The following is a 20,267-nucleotide window of genomic DNA, read 5'->3' as shown; positions in this document are numbered from 1 at the left end:
TCCCGGAATACGGCGAACTCCGCTCCGCCCGACCCAGGGCTCGGACTTGGGCTCAGCCCCAGAAGACAACGAACTCCGCTCCGCCCGACCCCAGGGCTCGGACTCCGCCCTGGCCTCAGCCGACAGCCTCCGCCTCGCCCGACCTAGGGGCTCGGACTCGACCTCGGCCACGGAAGACAGACTCGACCTCGGCTTCGGAGGAGCTTCCACATCGCCCAACCTAGGGCGCAGACCAGCCACGTCAACAGGAGGCGCCATCATCACCCTACCCCGAGCTGACTCGGGCCGCAGGGAACAAGACCGGCGTCCCATCTGGCTCGCTCCGCCAGATGGGCAATGATGGCGCCCCGCATACTCTGTGACGACGGTGGCTCTCAGCCCCCTTACGGAAGCAAGAGGACGTCAGCAAGGACTCGACAGCCCCGACAGCTGTCCCTCCGCCAGGCTCCAGCACTCCTCCGACGGCCACGACATCACACCAGCTGGGTGCCAAAATCTCTCCGGCTGCCACGACGGCATGTACTTAGGGCGCTAGCTCTCCTCCGCTAGACACGTAGCACTCTGCTACACCCCCCATTGTACACCTGGACCCTCTCCTTACGCCTTTAAAAGGAAGGACCAGGGCTCTCTTAGAGAGGGTTGGCCGCGTGGGGACGAGGATGAGACAGGCGCTCGCTTGAAGCCACTCGCTCCCTCTCCCGCGTGGACGCTTGTAACCCCCTACTGCAAGCGCACCCGACCTGGGCGCGGGACGAACACGAAGGCCGCGGGATTCCCACCTCTCTCACGCCGGTCTCCGGCCGCCTCGCTTTCCCCCCTTCGCGCTCGCCCTCGCGCTCGACCCATCTGGGCTGGGGCACGCGGCGACATTCACTCATCGGCTCAGGGACCCCCCGGTCTCGGAACGCCGACAACAGGGGACAACACTAGATAGTCCTGTCCCAACCCTTGACACAGAACCAAACAACCTAATTTGAGGGATCGTCTCATCCCATCCCGTCCTGTCATTGCAACCAAACACACCCTAAATGTTTGGAGTAAGATTCAGTATCAGAGGTGGAGCCAAGGCCTGGGCAGCCGGGTCCGTGTGGCCCAAGAAGCCTTGTAGGTTATTCACCCCAACTCTCATGGTCCACAGGCATGAGTGCCAGGGCCCAGCCCAAGCCGTACACACCTAAAAATCTCAGTACGTAGCCATCGTCAACCTTAGTCCCTAGTCCTGTGCTTTCAGGCTCCGCCCATCTGGACCTCGTCGCAGGCCAGAGGAGATTTATAGGGTGTTTGGCTTACGTAAGAGGTACTCGTTTTGTGATTTTGTTTGTGGAATGTAAAAAGTTGATCCATCACCATTTTATTTCTCATAAACTAATAATTAGTAATAGTATGAGAAATGAATTTATTATACCAAATTTGTAAAATAAACCTAATGCACCATTCCATTTAGAATGAATTGGCTTTTCAAACCAAACATCCCCATTCATTCCGTATCGCCCGCTTTGGCCCTCTGCTCCACCTCCGAGATGACAATCTCCGTCTACAGATGCGAGTTACTGAGGTGGGACGCCGGCCCAACGGCCCAAGCGGTCAAGCCAAGTCCCATTGTCCAATCTCCCTCTCCCAAATTCATCACGGACAATCCTATTGTCAGGCAAAGATTTGATTTGATGCATCGTTTCAATTCACAGGAACATAGAAAAATATTTACAGAATTTGACGAACCTATCGTCTTGGGACGGTTCCAAAGTTTGGAGACTAAACGAATTCCATCGTGCTTCCTTTCACAGTTTTAGTATTTTGAGTGAATTGTAGTGGTCAATAACAGTTTTAAGTAAATTTTAGAGCATCTCCAAGTACTGAACTATAATTGATGTTCGGTATTAGTCTCAATTGTATACTCATTTTTGTGTGCCTGCGCCAAGACTTCACCTTTGAGCCGGCTCCGCCACCGCGTCTAGAAATTGGCACTGTCCTGTGCCGTCCCGGTATGTTACCAAAAAAAACACGAAATCAGTCTCACAATCATATATCCATCCGTACGGATATATCCCCTCCTTGCAATTACAATTTGGTTAATTGGTTCCCTATGCTACACTCGTGCCGGGAAAGCGAGCCCCATAAATCAACTCATTCAAAACACGTTTTGTCACGACACACTGATGATGAATAAACAAATGGTCGGATCAACTCACCCGGCACGTTTGCTTCGCAACAACCGGCTCGCCTTTGCCTTGTCGTACTCTCCTATCCACCAACGCCTGCGACGCAGTCGGTCGGCCGTTTTTCTCGCTCTAGCTCGTCATCATCGGATTCCCAGTTCCCGCACGTTTTCCTCGTGAGACTCGTGGCGCTTGACTCGCGTCACGCCATTTTCTCGTGGATCCGGCTCCAGTGCTTCACCTCTCAGCTCTCACATGCATGTGCACCGTGCACGGCAACGCCGAGCCGAGCGCCTGACCCCCAAACGCGCGCGACGCGGCCTGGGCAAGCAGAGCACGCACGCTGGCTGGACACGTCCGCCGATCGGCGCCGTCGCGTCCCTCTCGTCCCATCACCGCCAACGTGTGAGTGTGATGCTAAGCTGCGGCACACATGGACGAACGCGAGTGCCGACGCCGGGAAACGCTCGCGCGCGGCCCGATCGGTCAGACTCAGACGCGACGCGGATCCGGTAAACTTAACGGCCGGGAGCGATCGAGGGGAGGAGGACACGTTCGCGCCCGCTCCCGCTCTCTCCTGGCCCTCGGCCGGACTTGGAGGAAGGAACCGACGACCCCTTCTCCTAGCCCCTATTTATACGTCCCCGATCGCGATCGAGCTCTCCGCCCTATCCCATGCGCCGCGCCGCGCCGCGCCGCGTTGCGTTCGTCCAGAATCCAAACAGTACGGTACATCACCTCCTCCCTTGACCTCTCGTCTCCGAAGAAGAGATTCTGCCGAGACAAGATGATGGAGAAGCAGAGCAGGGAGCACCAGGAAGGCTGGCGGCGGCAGAAGCAGCAGCAGGAGGAGGAGGTGGTGATGGTGATGCACAGCCAGGTGATGCGGATCAAGCAGGAGGAGGACGAGCGGGCCAAGGTGCACGAGACGTACCAGCACCACGTCTCCGAGATGCGCCGAGGCCTGCGGGACCTCGACAGGCAGCGCTCCCGCTCCCCGCTCGGCCGCGCCGCCCGCACCGCCATCTCCATCGGCGGCGACTCCTAGGGAATTTACTGGAGCTGGAGCTGGAGCCGATCGATCCCCTCGGGGATGGGCTGTGGGGAAGGCGTCCTCGGTCGGCGATCGCCGTCGTCTCGCCCTCGCCCTCGCCATTCCCTCGCTAGGGTCGATTGATCGATCGTTGGTAGGATCCGTTTCGTATCGTCGTCTTCTTGGCACGGTCGGAGTGCTTTTTGAGAAGCACGCATTTTCATTCTATATTGGTTTTAGGGTGATATAATGGATCAATCATGTAAATATTTTTCTTCATCATTCGATCGATCTACAGGATGATGCAAAAATCTGTTTGGTTTGAGAAATAAGTTTATCTTCTCAATCTTTATTTTTTTGATTTGCGAAATAGAATGAGTTGATCACTCACCACCTCATTTCTTATAGTTAGTTAGTACTAATATGAGAAATGATGTTATCCCACTAAATTTATAGTTAGTTAGTAATAATATTAGAAATGGAATCATCCTATAAAATTTGAGCAATGGACCCATGATATATTACCTTATTTTGGATGGAGTGATTATTTACGGCAACGACTAATATGCAAACAGTCATTAGGTGCAAGTGTTCAAGTAGTTCTCTTGGTCCGTTAGATATAGATTCAACCGTATGTGTAATCGTGATTTGTTAGAAGTTTTTTTTATAAAGCTACACGAGGTGGTGGTGGAAGGATTTAAATACTAAATATAACATACGGTTAGATCTAGATCTAATGGATCAAAAGACCTGCTGGCACGCTTGCACATAATGACTGTTTACATATTAGTCGTTGTCATTACTCAAACCAAACACATCTTTAAGGAAGTCTCCTGATGCACCACCTTATATTAGATGGAGTGAATCCTCACACCATTGTTTCTGTTTTTATAGAAACATTTTTTAGTGGCAGGGTAATTACATTTCCCTTAGTCAGACCGTGTTCTTTCTATATGAAGCACCCCCATTAATCGGGAAAAAAAATTTCAGAATCAATTACATCATGGTTCGGCTTCACTCCCCCCCTACACTCTTTTAAGGCTTTTATATTATTACTACTCTTCAGAAGAGATCAGTCGAAACTTGCGCAAGAGATTTAAACGTAGAGATAGAGAAACGCCCTTTGAGCCAAGGCGACGCAAGCAATCCATGATCAGCACACAGGAAGTAGGAAGACAACGAAATGGTACAAGACTCAAAATCGGGACTTATTATTATACGCAATAATCAGTACAGGGAAGTAATTAACTGTTCGACGCAGATGTAACTTTTCAATGACAGGCACTGGAAGTATCATAACAAGAACATGGTACAGAATCACAACTGGGATTTGTGCTATCTGCAGTAGCCAGTACAGAATGGTAACTGACTGTCTGACGACAGATTAAAGAACTACCCAGTGGATTTCTGCGGCGATAACATCTTGATTCTCCTGCTGATATTCTGCATCACGTCAACGATCGTGAACTTCTTCTGCAATCTAAACTGGACGGCCAGTTGCGTGATAAGAGGCGGCCCACCGCCTAGAATGGCCTGGTCGTCCATTATTTTTGTGTGAAAGTGTTGGAGAGCAATCGCGCAAAGCGCAAGAACTGTCCGGAGTGCTGATGCTTCAACAGTGGGACCTAAAGGAACTTGCACGTCAAGAGACATCAATGTATTCAGGTCATGCTTGTGCACAGCCTCTGGATCATCGGCAAGAAGCACCCTTAGAGCAGCTAACAGGCGTCCATCAACAACGTCAGGGCCTCCTAAGCTCACCTGAAGGGAAGCACATGTATTGCCCATAACATGCGTGACTGCGTGAGACTTAACATACATGAATACTGCATTCAATATTAAGTAGACGTGGACTCAGCATGTACAACAAATATACAAACAAGTTAAGAATGTGGGGGAAGGGAAGGGGGGGGGGGGGGGGGGGGGGGACCTTTAAAACGGCACCCTCTCCATGTAGGTTTAGCTGTGACAATATATCTTGTTGCCACTTGGCTGGCGCTGAAAAATTGGGAGAAGAGACTCCAGCTGCCATGCTTGCAGCATCAAGAAGGGCTCCATCGTAACTTAGTTCCACTTGATCGTAAGGATTCTGTGTTATCACAAATCCATAATCAAGAAGAAAGAAATCATTTGGGTAGCAGCCATAGTTCAGTGTTATTGCTTCATTTTGCTTAATCTTCTTCTCAGCAAGAACCTATATACAGCAATAGAAATGTGAAGATGAAGTCAATAGACTTATCGTGCATATTGCACAAACAAGGAAATTATGGACTAAAAGCAATATGCTCCCAGTAAATCAGTTGACTAAATGCACTTTAGCGTGCCATAACTTTGCATTGTTTTGGTACTAATCAAGAAAATTAGTCACCCATAGGTTCAAAAGTGATGAAGTCTTTATTGCAGTATGCATTGCTCACTAGACGAAAAGACGCTAGCAACAGCACAGAGAGCATAAAAGTGGGGAGATAAGTTAATTCAAGTGTTGCATAGCTAACAAGTGCAGTCCAACATTGAAATTGTATATGGAAAAGAGTAGTGACGAACACAACTGATACATGGAGGTTGCAAATTGTGCAAAGATGTAAGGAATGAGTGTATCAAATGACAAGCAGAAGTCAAACTAGAAAGTTCGTGAAAGACAGATATTTTCATAGTAACAATACTTGATGCTGGGAAAAGAGCTGTAGGCAGCTGCAGTGGCTTAAAGTTACAGTGAGATAATATCATCCCCATTTGAGAAGTGGATATGAGAAAGAGGAAAAAGATAGTTTGATTCTGGAACAAAAATTTCAGGAGTGTAAAGATGGAAAATTTTAGAGTGCAAGAACATGACAGGATGCTTACCTTTACTGACATGTCTAAGCTGTTTACACTTCTTTCCTGGACAATCCTAGCATTTGGGTTGAAACTATGATTGCACATATCAATAAGAGGCAACAACATTGGGACTTCACCATGCAAACGGAATGCACGAGAAGAGGCAGCTGACATAGCCCATCCAAGGGAAGATGAATTTACATCTTGTCCATAAAAAGGATGATCTACCAAGGGCACAGTATGAAGCTTCTGCTGTACCTCTTTCTCAAACTCGAGGAGAAAACGACATCTTTTATTGACCTGAAATAGAATAGTTAGAAAAGTAAGGAAAAATGGTAGGCCTCCTCTAGATACGACCATATGTATTTAAACAACCTGGTGGAGGATAGGGGCATACTGCAAATTTTTTATGTCTTCCCCAGGAAAGAAGATTGGAACAGTAAATGTCTCTGGCAAATTGGCAATATATGGCCACCAAAATGAATCAGATTTGGCCCTTTCTTGAAGCAACCTCAAGCCCAGCTTCATAGCCCATAGTTCATCTGTGAAAATGATTGAACTTATTCCTTGTTTGAATTTACAAATAGAAAGAAATCCCCTTATATATCCAAAAGAGGGGTTGTGGTAAAAATGGCACATTTCAGCATCCGTAAACTCAACAACATTGTAGCATCAGTTACACACAGATTATCGAGGAATACAATAATAAGAAAACCTTAACACAATCTTGTTCAAATCAATATACTATCTGTTGGGGGCATACTCTGCCAAAGGTCCTCATAAAGCTTTTACTTCGGTGTGAACAAATGTGTTTCAGGTATACAGATAACGGCGAACGAAGCTAGCCTTCAGCTGAAGCTGCCCAGAATAGCCGAAGAAATGCGGAGAGAAGCTTCGTCTAGCACATATGGACGGCAAGGAAGAAAGTCGAAGCTGCAAGCTTCTGCACGAACAAGCTTTCGGGTGAGAAGTGACGAAGCAAATGAGGTCTGAGACTTACGCAATAAGGAAGAAAAAGAAAGGACAACAATACCCTTATATCATTGTAAATCATGTGTGTAAACTTTGAGGGCATGCTTGTAATTTTATACAAACTTGTACTTCTCCCCTATAAATAGGTAAACAGTGCCCTGCATAAATTCACCTTTTGAAGGGCCCAAGCTTAATCTTGCTTAGCCTTCGAAGTACTTTCGAGCTATCTTGTGTCAAGAAGCCGAAGGTATGTTTGTAAATTCTTGTAATATGATAGAGGATAAAATGGATTATGCTAAGACGTATGAGATGAGTTCCACATTTCATTACTCATTATTATCTCAATTGATGTTATTTCATTCACATATTTTTAAGGACATTCGTCCTCGAATTAACACTTCGAAGAAGGATTACTTGAGGACGAAGGTCCAGGCTTCTTAACTTGTGTTGCCTTGTTTTTTATGTCATGTACCAATCGAAAACAAGTATTCAACACTATCTCTGAAAAATATATGGGTAAAGAAGCATCAAACTAAGAAATGCCTGTAATTCCATTCTGATCAATGAAAATACTCCCTCCATCACAAAATATTAGCTGTTTTAGCATTTTAATAGATTCATACAATACTTAATGTATGTGTCTTATATATATGTCTAGATTCATTGACATCCATTTGAATATAGACATAAAATTCAAGGTCTACAACGATTAATATTTTGGGACGGAGGGAGTATGACGTTTATCCTCAACCACTTTCGAAGTACAAAAACTGAGTTGATTCAATGGAAAAGAGTACACACTGCAGATTTAAACTACACCTACTCATATACTTACTAGGGAGCTAATTCTAACAATTTTGGGTTCATTCCAACAATTTAAACATATCCACAAGCCCCGCAACATTGTTATAAGCATGAGGATTCAGTTAGTGATTTCACATTTTGTTCGGGGACTACTCCTCCGAAGGTCCTCAAAACACTTACCCAGTAACAGTTTTTTATTTTGTTTCAAAAGCAGAACTAATGCCGAAGGTGGCCTTCAATCGGAGTTATCAATATACACATTCCAGAAAGAGGAAGCTTCGAACAAATAACCTTGTGCTCATGAACGACGAAGCAAGAAAGTACCATAGGGCACCTTCGGAGTTTAGTCTACAAGTCGAAAGAGGGAAAGGACAGCTTCGCCCTTGGCATGTAAAATAGGCTAAATGTATAGGCCTAAGGTCACAATTGTAATTTCACCAAAGTTGTACCCCACGACTATAAAATATAAATAGAGGAACAATGCTATGTATAAGGGACCTTTTTCGAGCCTTGAGCACTAGATCGCTCAACCTTCGAAGATACCTTCAGGCTCTAGCTTGTGTAAAGCCGAGGAACACTTGTAATCGGAATGAAATAAATGCAAATGTATACATCTAGATGAGTGATATATTTTGCTCTTCATGATTTACACAATGTTTTCATTACCTATATTGCAATATCTTATTACCTTCTCCCTTTAATAGTCGTAGAAGAGTTAGTTAAAAGGAGATGCTTCTAATTTAATAACTTGTGTTGTCTTATTTTTTATATCTTTTAGAGATCAAAAACGAGTAACCAACACAGTTGATGGCTTCCAACACCAAACAAGCCCATAAAAACAATTCAGGGCAAACCCTGGATGACATAATCTGATATTCAAAATTGACACTCTTATATTACAACAACATTATCATATACTATAACAGAAAAACTGTTCACTGCTCCCAAGTGAGAAATTCAATCGTGACCAAGTGTATAAATTAGCATGAAAGCTCAATTTCAGTCACTTCAAAATCATTATAGAGGCTCAAAGCATTAGCAACCACTAATCAGAAAGGACATTACCCGGGACTTGTTGGGCGAGCTGCACAAGCACGTCGTCCGCGGCACTGGTGGGCCGGCGTAGTCGTAATGGAAGCTGGCTCGGGAGCGCGATGAGGACGTCCCCAATTGGGATGTCGCCGTAGGCCGCGGCGGAAGAGGCTGAGATCCCGAGCCCGTGTTCCGGATGATTCGCTACGCGGAGGGCACGGTGGACGAATCCGCCCTCGCGCTGCACCCACCGGACCAGGTCCGGCGGCTGCGGCGCGAGGCGCGTGGCGGCGGTGAACGCGGCAGAGCAGGAGAGGTTGCGGCTGCGGATGCTGCTGGCCCTACGTGAGAGTGACGATGAGAGGAGAGTGACTGTAGTAGTGAAGAGGGCCTTCCTTGCAGTCGCCGGCGTAAACCCCGCGGCGGCGGCCGCCATGGGGACGGACGCGCTAGCTGGTTGGATGCGGAGAGGGCAACTAGGTCCGCACCAGTATACGATAAGACCAGATGGGACCGAAACTAACCGCGTAGGAGTTTCATCTATCTGGCGGGTCCTACTCCTATATAAAAACAGGGTCAAAACCCTGTCAAGGCCGTCAATCAAATTCAAAGCTGTCGCACCCGGCCGGCAATGGGTCTCGTCGTCTCCGCCACCGCGTCCTGCAGCGATATCTTCTTCAGCCGACGCCGCTCCTCAAGTCCGCCTCCCCCAGCCGCGGCTAGCACTCCCCCGCCCACGTACACAATACCGGAGCCGGCCCTCGTCCGCGTGTTCCGCCACTTCGACGCGGACGGCGACGGCCGCATCTCGGCGGACGAGATGCGCGAGTTGTGCGGGTGCACAGCCGTGGAGGCAGACGAGATGGTAGCTGTCGCGGACCGCGATGGAGATGGGTTCATCAGCCTCGAGGAGCTCGAGGCGCTGTTTGAGGACGGCGACCGGTCAGACACGTTGCGCGCTGCGTTCGCCGAGTACGACGAGAACGGCGACGGCGTGATCACCGCGGAGGAGCTGCGCCGCGCTCTGTGGAGGCTGGGGATCGTCGGGGAGGAGATGACGGCCGAGCGGTGCGCAGAGATGATCGCGGTGGTGGACATAGACGGCGACGGGGTGGTCTGCTTCGACGAGTTCAAGGCCATGATGGACACGGCGGCGGCGTCATGAACCATACGCGCCCGGCGCTCTGCACCACACGTGTACGTGTACGTCTGATATTGTTCGTCGACATGATAACACCCTAATTAGCAGTAAACCCATTAGTTTTAGGGTTTCACGTTCTAGTCTAGTTCGAGATTGGTTTGTGATCGGATTAAAGTTTTGCGTTGTGGCGCCGTGTGCAATTGATTTCGATCATTTCCTTTAATTTCGCACATGTTGGGACGTTAGAAAGTTGAAATGAATGACGTATAGAATTTCAATTTGATTCCGCCGCCGGCGGAAGCTGCTCGCTATCTGGTGGAATCTGCTCGTACGTGTATGCTCGTTGGCTCGTTGCTCGCAGTCTCGCCTCAATTATTAATTTATTATCATTTGTTTCTCGTTCCCAAACACGTCGCCTCAAGCCCTCAACATTACTTTATCCAAACGTTGTCCTCGCACCGAGGCCTCCTATCATGGACGACAACGAAACAATGGATACTATTTTGAAACTCTGACTTGCAATTAAAAGGCAAATATAGGAGAGGCTTAAAACGTCTCCTACCATTTTGAAGTTTTGTACTGGAGACTTAGAGCATGTTTGATTTTAGTTACTAATTTTTAGTTTTTTCTATTTTAGTTATTTTTAGTCTCTAAATTGCTAAACACATGGACATGGTTATAATTCATGTGTTTAGCATTTAAATACTAACTAGCCAATCACCCGTGCTTTGCTACGGTATTTTTTATAAACTGGCTGGAGTAAATTTATTTGGTCTATGTTGTAACTTAGCAACATATATAGCACATGGTCATTTGTCGCCAGGCATATGGCTTAGACTTGCACGACGACCTGGGCCTTCGCTACCGGTACCGTCATAGCCTTGCTCCCTTTTGCAGTTGTTTTGCCTCCCGATGCCATTTTTTGAGTTGAAATAGACTTGGTAAACCACAATGGTTCACTCACAAAGCCACCATACATTTCATCTCACTCGCAAAGCCACCATACAATTTCATCTCATTATAAAGAACAAGAGCGAGGCAGCGTGGGTAGACTTCACAAGCAAAAAATCTAGAAACCTACACTCTGTGACTATGGAAAGGAACAACTGTACACATGAATAACAGTGAAGAATAGCACATGACTAAAGGAAGTGGTTTATATCACGGATGACACCAAGGACATATCATCGGATCCCTGCCTTGCTAATGGTGTCGTTGGTGTCAGAAGTCTGTGCTTCGCAAGTGCATCTCTGAACTGCTCATTCTGCATACAACAGTCACCAATTGTATAAGTTAAATCAACTGGTAGCCATTAACAATAAATATTGGACCTTATCTATGCTGAAGCACTAAGGAACTGTTATTGCAATGGAAGTCAGATGGCACATCAAAGACAAGTACCAGACCAAGGAACTGTTATTGCATTCAGCCGCAAGGGCCTCCTTGATTTCTTTGCCTAGTAGATCTGAAGGCGTTGCAAAAGGCACGTACTTGGGACCACCTACTAATGCCATTTTTTCATTTGCAAATAATAACAAGACCCTCAAAACTTTTCATTTCACTGAATTAGTTAATATAATTGCTCATTGGCCACAGAAACATCTTCCAAAATAATTGTACTCAACCTTACTTAAACAACAATTAGAATAGGGACACAGAACTATTGACAGTAGAACATAGGATCTCACAGTTGCCTTGATACAACTGAAGTTGCAGAGTCGACCCTAAGCTCCCCTGTAGAACGTGAAGAAAGGGATGACATGGACATTAAGGTTGTAGCGCATAGACTTGTGCTCCTCATAGTTCACCTGCATGCAGGAACCTCACATCCGGGTTCCTCTCCATGAACTGGCAAATCTGCGCTATTTGGGTCATCGTTGGTGTTGGTCAATAAATCAGCGATGATGTCTTGGGCGGTCTAATCTTACTTTTGAACTACCTGACTCTAATCTCATCTAATCCTGGATATTGTGGTCACCATGTTTTGGTTGTGAGGTTGCTAGTACCTAGTAAATCCAAGACCCATTACTTGCAGACCTAAAATCCCATTGATTGCTTCAAATGGTGCGATTCTTCAAATCACATGCTCATGTGCAGGATGCAGCAGACAAGTCATAGTTTCTACCAGTGTGGCAAATCATATTGGTATGCTCTTAGACTGCATCATTTATCAATAGTTATAGCTGATAGTACTACTATTTCATTCTATATATATGCCATCAAATTAAATTGTGCTACTCCTTTCTCTACCACCTATGTACGTATCATTAGAAATACATCTAATGATATTTGTGTGGTCCAAAGTTTTAACAATAAACAAGTGACCATACATAAGAATAGTTCTTGCACAATGAGAACCCCACACCTGATGAAACAATATAATGATGGCATGTTTAATAATTCTCTACACAACAGTTGACCTACCCCTTTAAGTAGTGTAAAATGCAATGTAGCATACTTTTATCATTCGCTACGCCGTCAGTCTTAGTACCAGCCATGAGAAGACCAGTCCGTCAGCATTAAAGATTCAGAACTGGTGTTTGTCATACAAGAGTAAATACTCTTGTGCTATGTTCTTATCACATAATAAAGGTAACCAAAATGGCACAAAAATAATTTCCAAAACCTATGGTGAAAGGAAAAATAGCAGACCATAAAGTTATATATAGTTATAATGCAGTTTGATGATCCAATTAGGTTTGTTCAAACAGATTAGGGTACCAATATAAAAACAAAAGCCTATCTAAGCACAAGAGTAGCAGGATTCATTACATATTTCATGCCTTACATTTAAAAATACATAGTATATATTTAAAGTGAGCCAACATATCCTCCAAACCCTCACAAACCAAGCATGGCACTTTAAATGATAGCTTAGCATGCATTGATAAGAAATATCGATGATTTCTTTCTGCATCAAATATTAAAGAAGTACAAGAATACCTTTCTAAAGAATTTCTTAAAGCCTGAGACAGTGCAGCTGCTACCTCTTTCGAGTTGCCTGGGGCTACCTATAAACCATTTGAAGCAACTATAAAGCAAAATAAGAAGCAGTAGAAAGATGCAATACATAAGCACCGGAACCTTGTGTATTTTAAGATATCACAATAAAAATAAATTTCAACCAGAACCATCGCAATGGAAGCTGGTTGGCAGGGTGTTTGCAGTGCACCTAGCGTCGTGTGGCTGTGTCTGCATCGGTGTGAGCATGGGAATGCATATCTGCGGTGGCCAGACGTTGGGGGCGGCGCGGGGGAGCAGGTGTTGTGGAAAGGGTAGCAAGGGCACCGGCTCGAAGGGGTGGTCAGGGGGCAGGGTGAAGTAGGTGCGTACGGTGCCTCGACGAGGAGTATGGTGCGACAGTCGAGGTTGTGGAAGTTGTATGGCTGGGGGGGAGGAATCTCCACCGCTGGCTGTGGATGAGCCTACGACCGGAGCGCGGTCGCCGGCGACGCGGGGTTGCTGGCATGTGGATGAGTGGATCTGGCGCGAGAGGTACCCCGGGTGGCGCCTGGAGTCTGCTGTGTAGGCATACGTTCCCAACATCTCGTTCTAGGATACCAAGTTCCACTCAGGCATCACATCGAAGAACTACCTCACCCGACCTAGGTTGCCGGAGATAGAGTGGCAGATCTGAGACGTTCCACATACGCACCGTCCTCCTTCTCCCGTAGCTCGTCCTCCATGGCGGCGTCCACGTCGATGGGCGCGTCGGACGCGAAGATCCCGTTCGGTCTATGGGGGGAGGCGGTTAGGTCGGAGGCGGTTAGGGAGGTGGAGCGGAGGCAGAGGGGAGATGGTGAGGGCGCCGAGCATGGAGATGGAGGAAGGGAGTGGGTGTGGGAGGGGAGAGGGGCAGGACGGCGGTGCGGGGGTGGAAGGGGCGCTGGGGGTGGGGGCACTCCTGGATGAGGATGGCGGGCGTCATAGGGCCTGCGTGGCATGCGGCTGGATCGCTGGAGCTTGCTCGCGGATGGTGCGGATGGGTGATTTGGGCAAAAGGCTGGGTTACGGGAACGAGGGCAGGCGGACGCGCCCATGCGTAGAGGAGACGGGGGCATGCCCACGGTCTACACTATTGACTTAATAGTTAGTATAGAAAAGGACTAAAATAGACGTACTAGTCTCTAAATACCAAACAACCTCTTGGGCTAAGTTTAAATACACTAGAGATAATAGTTAACTGTTAAAATAGTCCAAGACATTCAAACATTATAGCTAATACCTAATAGTTATCTAGCTAATTTCACTAGTAATTTTTTGCCACTAATCATCAACTTTAATGCATTCAAACACTCCTTATCTTAAGACATGTAAAGCTCGTTTCGCCTCTCAGTATGGAAACCGCTGCTGAAGGAACTAGCATACTAGTCCCCTTCTTAGATTGCCTCCAGCAATACACCCTAAATGGTTCTGTACTCTAAATTTAGAGTGCGAAACGTTCTCTACACCGTCCAACAAGAAACTCTAAAAGGAACTCTAAAATATAGAGGACGTACGGCGAACTCTAAACATAGAGGAGTCCTTGCATGCGATATCCGCCTACTCAGCACTGGGGCCCGCTCTTCAATGTAGTCATTCGTCTACAGCTACCTCCGCTGGCCGATTGATTCTATTTTTTTTTTGCGTGTAAACCTAATAGTAGCAGCATTTTTGCTAATTGGGATTATTAGATTAGTATTATCAGTTTATGTCCAATATATATAGATATATACGTAGACGACGTTATAAAAAAACGATTAGTAATGTCGGTTGCAAAATGTAATTATTATAATTAGTTCCTAATTCATTTTTATAAAATTTCTAGAAATAAATAACTTTATTTTTTCCATTACGCACATAAGTTCAAATTGTATTAATATTAAAAAATGAGTATTAAAGATGAGTATATGAATTCTGTTATCACTGTAGATATAGAGTACCGAATTTAGAGGACGTTGCTGGAGTTGGCGAAGATATAGAAGACGAAATTTTTTAGAAGGTTCTGTACAGGACAGAGAATATTTCTTTAGAGGATAGAATTTATGGGACGTTGCTGGAGAATACTCGTTTATATGCTCCAGGCAAAGACAAACTAGAAAAGACGGTAAGCATTCGCTTGCAGTACTACTACATGTACATTAAGTACATGGCCCTAGCTAGATCCTTGATAGACTCTTTGGTTCCTAGGACATATCAGTATTTAACTATTAAGATGAGGGAAGAGGAATTGGATGGCTCCAAGATTGTATTAGTTGTTAAGACCAGCGAAGAGGAACGGGTAGGCTCCAAAGATTGTATTAGTATTAACTAAAAGGTTTATGTACACAACTCCTAGTAAAGGTTAAGTTTGCTACGCCGCCTGCGTGCCACCTTGTGCAGGATGTTTTTGCCAAGCGCGTGACGCTCTGTCTGATGAGTATATTATGCGACTGTGTAGCTGTACTCTGACAAAAACAAGCTAGGAACGAAAAGAGCCGTAGGTCACATGTGCAAATGCAGCTGCACTGCACTGCACTGCCTCATGTTCACGGATGGCTGTAGCGTCTGCGAATCTCCGGGGGCACGGGCACCAGCACCAGCACGGCCGGACGCTCGAATCGAAACGCGTAAAGCTAAGGCTATCCGCAACCGTTACCTCTAAACTTTTCCCCCTATATCACTTTTCCCCCTATTTTTTCATCTCCCGCAGCGGTTCCCCCTAAATACTCCCCCTATACCCCACTACCACTATAAAATATCATTTTCTATACCAACTATCAATTTTTTATCTACTAACAATTACTTGTGGACCCACAGCACAGTGTTTAGGGTGATGAACAGTGACACGCTAGATCTGGGGAGAGAGAGAAGGGAACCGACACGTAGGGGGTGCTGTAGGGGGCACCGCTGCGGCCATAGGGTGCCCCCTACAGCCGACATGCAAGGGGAGGGGGCGCGGTAGCGTTCACCGTTGCGCTCAGTCTAATAGCCTGAAAAGAAGGAGCAACTGAACAAACACCCGCCTACTGAGGCTGTGCGCAGCGGTACACCCTAGTGACCCCCCTCCCCTTGCATGTGGCGCGTAGGGGGCACCCTATGGTCGCAGCGATGCCCCTACAGCGCCCCCTACGTGTCGATCCCCTTCTCTCTCCCCAGATATAGCGTGTCACTGTTCATCACTCTAAACACTATGTTGTGGATCCACGAGTAATTGTTAGAAGATAAAAAATTGATAGTTGGTATAGAAAATGATATTTTATAGTGATAGTGGGGTATAGGAGGAGTATTTAGGGGAACCGCTGCGGGAGATAAAAAAATAGGGGAGGAAATAGGGGGAAAAAGTGATATAGGGGGAAAAATTTAGGTGTAACGGTTGCGGATAGCTTGACAGAGGCGATCGGCTTCCAACAAGTGAGGCTCTTGCCATCACCCAGGATTAAAATAATAAAGCATAGAAAGGCGAGAAGCAACTGCGTAATGGATTGCATGATTGTATTCCACGATTATCACACTAGAATCGAGAGTGTTCAACGTTGACCGACTCGGATTAGAAACGGAAGGTGACAAATGACAGAAAAAGAAGGTGACAAATGACAGATAACTGCCATGAACATGACGAATTGACGAGCAACTGAAATTGAATAATAAATAAGTGAAGTAGTCACAAAACCGCGGATTTCATCTCCGAACCGCTCGACTCAGGTCAAGTGGCTCCACCGCTGCAGATCGCCGTGAGCAGCACCGGCAGCCTCGCCAAGGACGACGAGGTCCCATGCGCCGGCCTCCGCAGCTTCCACCTCCCCGTTTCAGCCGCGGCAGCGTCCCGCTCCCCCGCGCGGCCGTCGTCGCCGCACAGCAGCCCGGCGCCGGAGAGCTGCCTCTCCATGCCCAGGAAGTGGCCGAGCGACGTGGGCACGCGGACGTCGTCCCTGCACAGCCTCCACCAGCCGGCCGCGGCGCCGCGCCAGTGCCGGCGCCTCCACCTGCGGCGCCACCTCCGCCCCTCCCCTTCCTCCTCCTCATGCACCGGAGCACACGGCGTCCCCGACCCGGTCCCCTCCTCCACTGCGTCCTGCCCTGAGTAGTGGTGGTGATCCTCCCGCTCCTCGTCGGCGAGGGACACGCCCATCAGCGTGCCCAGCGTCGTGCTCCGGTCCCGGAAGAACGACCCCGTGGTGGACTGGCAACAGAAAAACAAAATCAGGATTGCAAAGTTTCTGCTGCCCATGCGCGCATAAGCACATTGTTTGTGAAAGAGATGTTACCTCAGTGGCGATATCGGAGTCGGACGAGGACGGCGATGTCTCGGCGGAGGGCGAGGATGGGATCATGCCGGCGTCACCGTCCATCGTCTTCTTCTCTGCCGGCGAGGGTAGAGTCACTTGTTACTGTGGGAGCGGCAGTGGGAGAAAGGGATTGTGTTCCTCTCGATCGAGGGATTCCGCTAGAGAATCTCTCAGACTCCACTACTCCAGTCAGGACAGGGACAGGACAAGCGAGCAGACTGCGACGCGGCCGCCGAGCCCGGGTGGAATAGGCAGAACCGTATGTACAAGCCAAGAGCGGTCAAGGCCTGTGTGTTTGCACTGTGCCGCTGTGCGCTTCTGCCCGGTATGTCGTTGAACGTTGAAGATGCTTGTGACCAGTGTTGTGCCGTCAAATTTTTAAAAATTAATTGGTTTTATAGAATATATTAACAATATATGTATCTTTAAATAAGTTTATAACTAAAATATATTAAAAACTATCTGACAATACTAATTATATAATATAAATATTAATAATTTTTATATATATTTGATTAAATATAAAAATGGCTGGCTTCTCAGAAATCAAGAATAGCAACTACGGAGCGAGTATGTGGAATAACAGAGACTCAGGCTCAGGCCTTGTGTAGTAGTATACTAGTATTCCATCGATTCATTTATTTATATTCACTAAATTAGTGTTTGATTTCGAAGTCAATTAGGACAAAGCGGCTCTATACCATAGAACGGTTCCGTTCAGGATATTTTAGAGAGCTAGATGATTCAACATTTAAGCATAATTTTTAGAATCACTCTAACTTACATGGAATCAATCCAAACAACAATAAATTAGGAATGGAGCGGACCCATCTCACCATACTCTGTAATCAAACACCACCTAATACGACGTGGTGTTGTGCATCCACGATCATTCAAACCTTTGCAATCCCACCTCACGATCACCTTTATCAACTACAATGGAGTGCCAGGGCGATGCCGTCGATCAAGGTCTTGTACGAGACGCGAGCTAGGCGGCAGATTTCGGTGACAAAATTGATGGTTACTAAGGGTCTGTTGGTTCAACTTTTTTCTGACCATTTTTTATAAGAATTTATCTATGGGGAGAATCTGAGTATCGTGAGGATTACATGCGGAAAAAGATGAAGGTATCTATATGGTTCAGGATCTAAAAAGTGACAGATTCCTATTATTACAACGACTCGACTGATTTTGTGTTCATATTGATTTTGTATGTTTTTTACCAAATCGATTTTTATAGAACCAGGCTGAAAAGGTGAGCGTTTGGTAGTCCACAACAGTTTTTGGTGGCTAGAAGCTGGAAAAAACTAAAACAAACAGGGTCTAAGGCTTCTCTTGCTCCATCGCCACTGTCATCATCCTGTACACACCTATGCCTTATGGCAAATGGTGATCAGAAGGTACAAAGTGATGATAATAGTAACAGTAGTGATAGTGGTGAAGAATTGACTACGCCACCTATGGTGAGCATGTACCTTTGCTAAATGAGTACACACGAGTCATAATAAAGATAAGTGCTGACAATTAAAAGCTAAAACTTGGGAATAAATATCTAATTGGTAAGACGCCACCCTTCATGAATACAGTTATAGTCAACTTCCGCATGTTTGGTGCGACAATGAAATATAGATTCATCATGATGTAGGTGCCCCAATGTTGTCACCCTAGAGTCACTAGTTGTGGACTTGTGGTATGCCAAGTTTCTGAAGCACTACTTGAACCTAAATAAGTTTTGTATTAGCATTAGGGACCTCCTTATATTCAACCTTCATATTGGAACATGATCTAGTTAGGTGTTTCTCGGAACTCCAAGAAATGCGATTACACTGAATAAGACAATGTAATCTCTAGTGCTACAACGATCGTCTGGTTGCAAGTCCAATCTGCATCAGAATTACATAGAATCAGACTTCACGATGGAGAGCCCTAGATAAGAGGTGAAATGAAGACCCGCAAGATGTGCTTCACCGTCATCCAATGAAAGGTAGTTGGTGACGACATATACTGACAAACTTGATTAACCGAGAAGGATATGTAAGGACGTGTGAATGATAAGTACATGAGAGCACCAACCACGCTGCGATAGCATATAACATCCTCCTATGAAAGAGGTGTACCATCATGTAGAAAGAATTTGTTGGTATGTGAAAGGGAATTAGGCTTACACCTATTTTCCTAATTGATTTTGGTGGTTGAATTGCCCAACACAAATAATTGGACTAACTAGTTTGCTCTAGTCTATAAGTCATACATGTGCCAAAGGTTCACACTTAGCCAATAAAAAGACCAAGAAATGGGTTCAACAAAAAGAGCAAGGGATAACCGAAGGCAGCCCAGGTCTGGCGCATCGGACTGTCCGGTGTGCCACCGGACATTGTCCGGTGCACCACCGGACAGTGTCCGGTGCACTAGGGGACTTTAAGCCAAACTTCGCACCTTCGGGAATTTTCAGAGGCGCTTCGCTATAATTCACCGGACATGTCCGGTGCACACCGGACAGTGTCCGGTGCTCCAGAGGAGAGCGTCTCTGAACTCGCCAGCTTCGGATTTCCGCTGCGCTATAATTCACCGGACATGTCCGGTGCACACCGGACTGTCCGGTGAGCCAGCGGAGCAACGGCTACTTCGCGCCAACGGTCAACTGCAACGCATTAAATGCGCGCCAGCGCGCGCAGAGGAGCAGAGCACGCGCGGGTGGCACACCGGACAGTCTACAGGACTTGTCCGGTGCGCCACCGAACAGCCAGGCGGGCCCACTCGTCAGAACTCCAACGGTCGGAACCCAACGACCTAGTGACGTGGCTGGCGCACCGGACAGTGTCCGGTGGCACACCGGACTGTCCGGTGCGCCATGCGACAGCAGCCTCCACCAAACGGCTAGTTTGGTGGTTGGGGCTATAAATACCCCAACCACCCCACATTCAAGTCATCCAAGTTTTCCAACTTCCAACCACTTACAAGAGCTAGGCATTCAATACAAGACACACCCAAGTGATCAAATCCTCTCCCAATTCCACAAAAGCTTTAGTGTTAAGTGAGAGTGATTTGTTGTGTTCTTTTGAGCT

The 20,267-nt window shown here is 46.7% G+C and overlaps 5 protein-coding genes across 6 annotated transcripts; 2 read left to right on the top strand and 3 right to left on the bottom strand.

Moving 5' to 3' along the window:
- Positions 1-2,610: 2,610 nt before the first annotated feature.
- On the top strand, positions 2,611-3,579 carry LOC100276124 (rho guanine nucleotide exchange factor 18). Its single transcript, XM_008680874.3, has one exon. The coding sequence runs from the start codon at positions 2,944-2,946 to the stop codon at positions 3,202-3,204; it is 261 nt and encodes an 86-aa protein (XP_008679096.2). The 5' UTR covers positions 2,611-2,943; the 3' UTR covers positions 3,205-3,579.
- A 670-nt stretch (positions 3,580-4,249) lies between these two features.
- On the bottom strand, positions 4,250-9,343 carry LOC100285063 (uncharacterized). 2 transcript variants are annotated; one of them, NM_001157958.2, is made up of 5 exons: positions 8,848-9,343; positions 6,382-6,548; positions 6,034-6,306; positions 5,120-5,383; positions 4,250-4,950 (listed from the first exon to the last, which is right to left on the bottom strand). In NM_001157958.2, the coding sequence occupies exons 1-5, from the start codon at positions 9,248-9,250 to the stop codon at positions 4,582-4,584; spliced, it is 1,476 nt and encodes a 491-aa protein (NP_001151430.1). In that variant the 5' UTR covers positions 9,251-9,343; the 3' UTR covers positions 4,250-4,581. The 2 variants fall into 2 exon arrangements, 1 of the variants encoding a protein (NP_001151430.1); NR_182130.1 differs by lacking the exon at positions 8,848-9,343 and having other exon boundaries at positions 6,404-8,225.
- A 79-nt stretch (positions 9,344-9,422) lies between these two features.
- Positions 9,423-10,155, top strand: LOC100285370 (polcalcin Jun o 2). Its single transcript, NM_001158263.2, has one exon. The coding sequence runs from the start codon at positions 9,446-9,448 to the stop codon at positions 9,977-9,979; it is 534 nt and encodes a 177-aa protein (NP_001151735.1). The 5' UTR covers positions 9,423-9,445; the 3' UTR covers positions 9,980-10,155.
- Positions 10,156-10,913: 758 nt separating this feature from the next.
- LOC100382285 (uncharacterized) lies at positions 10,914-13,904 on the bottom strand. Its single transcript, NM_001175035.1, has 3 exons — positions 13,611-13,904; positions 12,899-12,966; positions 10,914-11,219 (listed from the first exon to the last, which is right to left on the bottom strand). Exons 1-3 carry the CDS (start codon positions 13,897-13,899, stop codon positions 11,112-11,114), a joined length of 465 nt encoding a protein of 154 aa, NP_001168506.1. The 5' UTR covers positions 13,900-13,904; the 3' UTR covers positions 10,914-11,111.
- A 2,475-nt stretch (positions 13,905-16,379) lies between these two features.
- LOC100277475 (uncharacterized) lies at positions 16,380-17,414 on the bottom strand. Its single transcript, NM_001373999.1, has 2 exons — positions 17,182-17,414; positions 16,380-17,096 (listed from the first exon to the last, which is right to left on the bottom strand). The coding sequence occupies exons 1-2, from the start codon at positions 17,263-17,265 to the stop codon at positions 16,620-16,622; spliced, it is 561 nt and encodes a 186-aa protein (NP_001360928.1). The 5' UTR covers positions 17,266-17,414; the 3' UTR covers positions 16,380-16,619.
- Positions 17,415-20,267: the final 2,853 nt, after the last annotated feature.

The sequence above is a fragment of the Zea mays genome, chromosome 4 (assembly GCF_902167145.1).
Source record: "Zea mays cultivar B73 chromosome 4, Zm-B73-REFERENCE-NAM-5.0, whole genome shotgun sequence".
NCBI lineage: Eukaryota > Viridiplantae > Streptophyta > Magnoliopsida > Poales > Poaceae > Zea > Zea mays.
The sequence above is the reverse complement of the archived record's forward strand: the minus strand, read 5'-3'. Positions and strand labels throughout refer to the sequence as shown.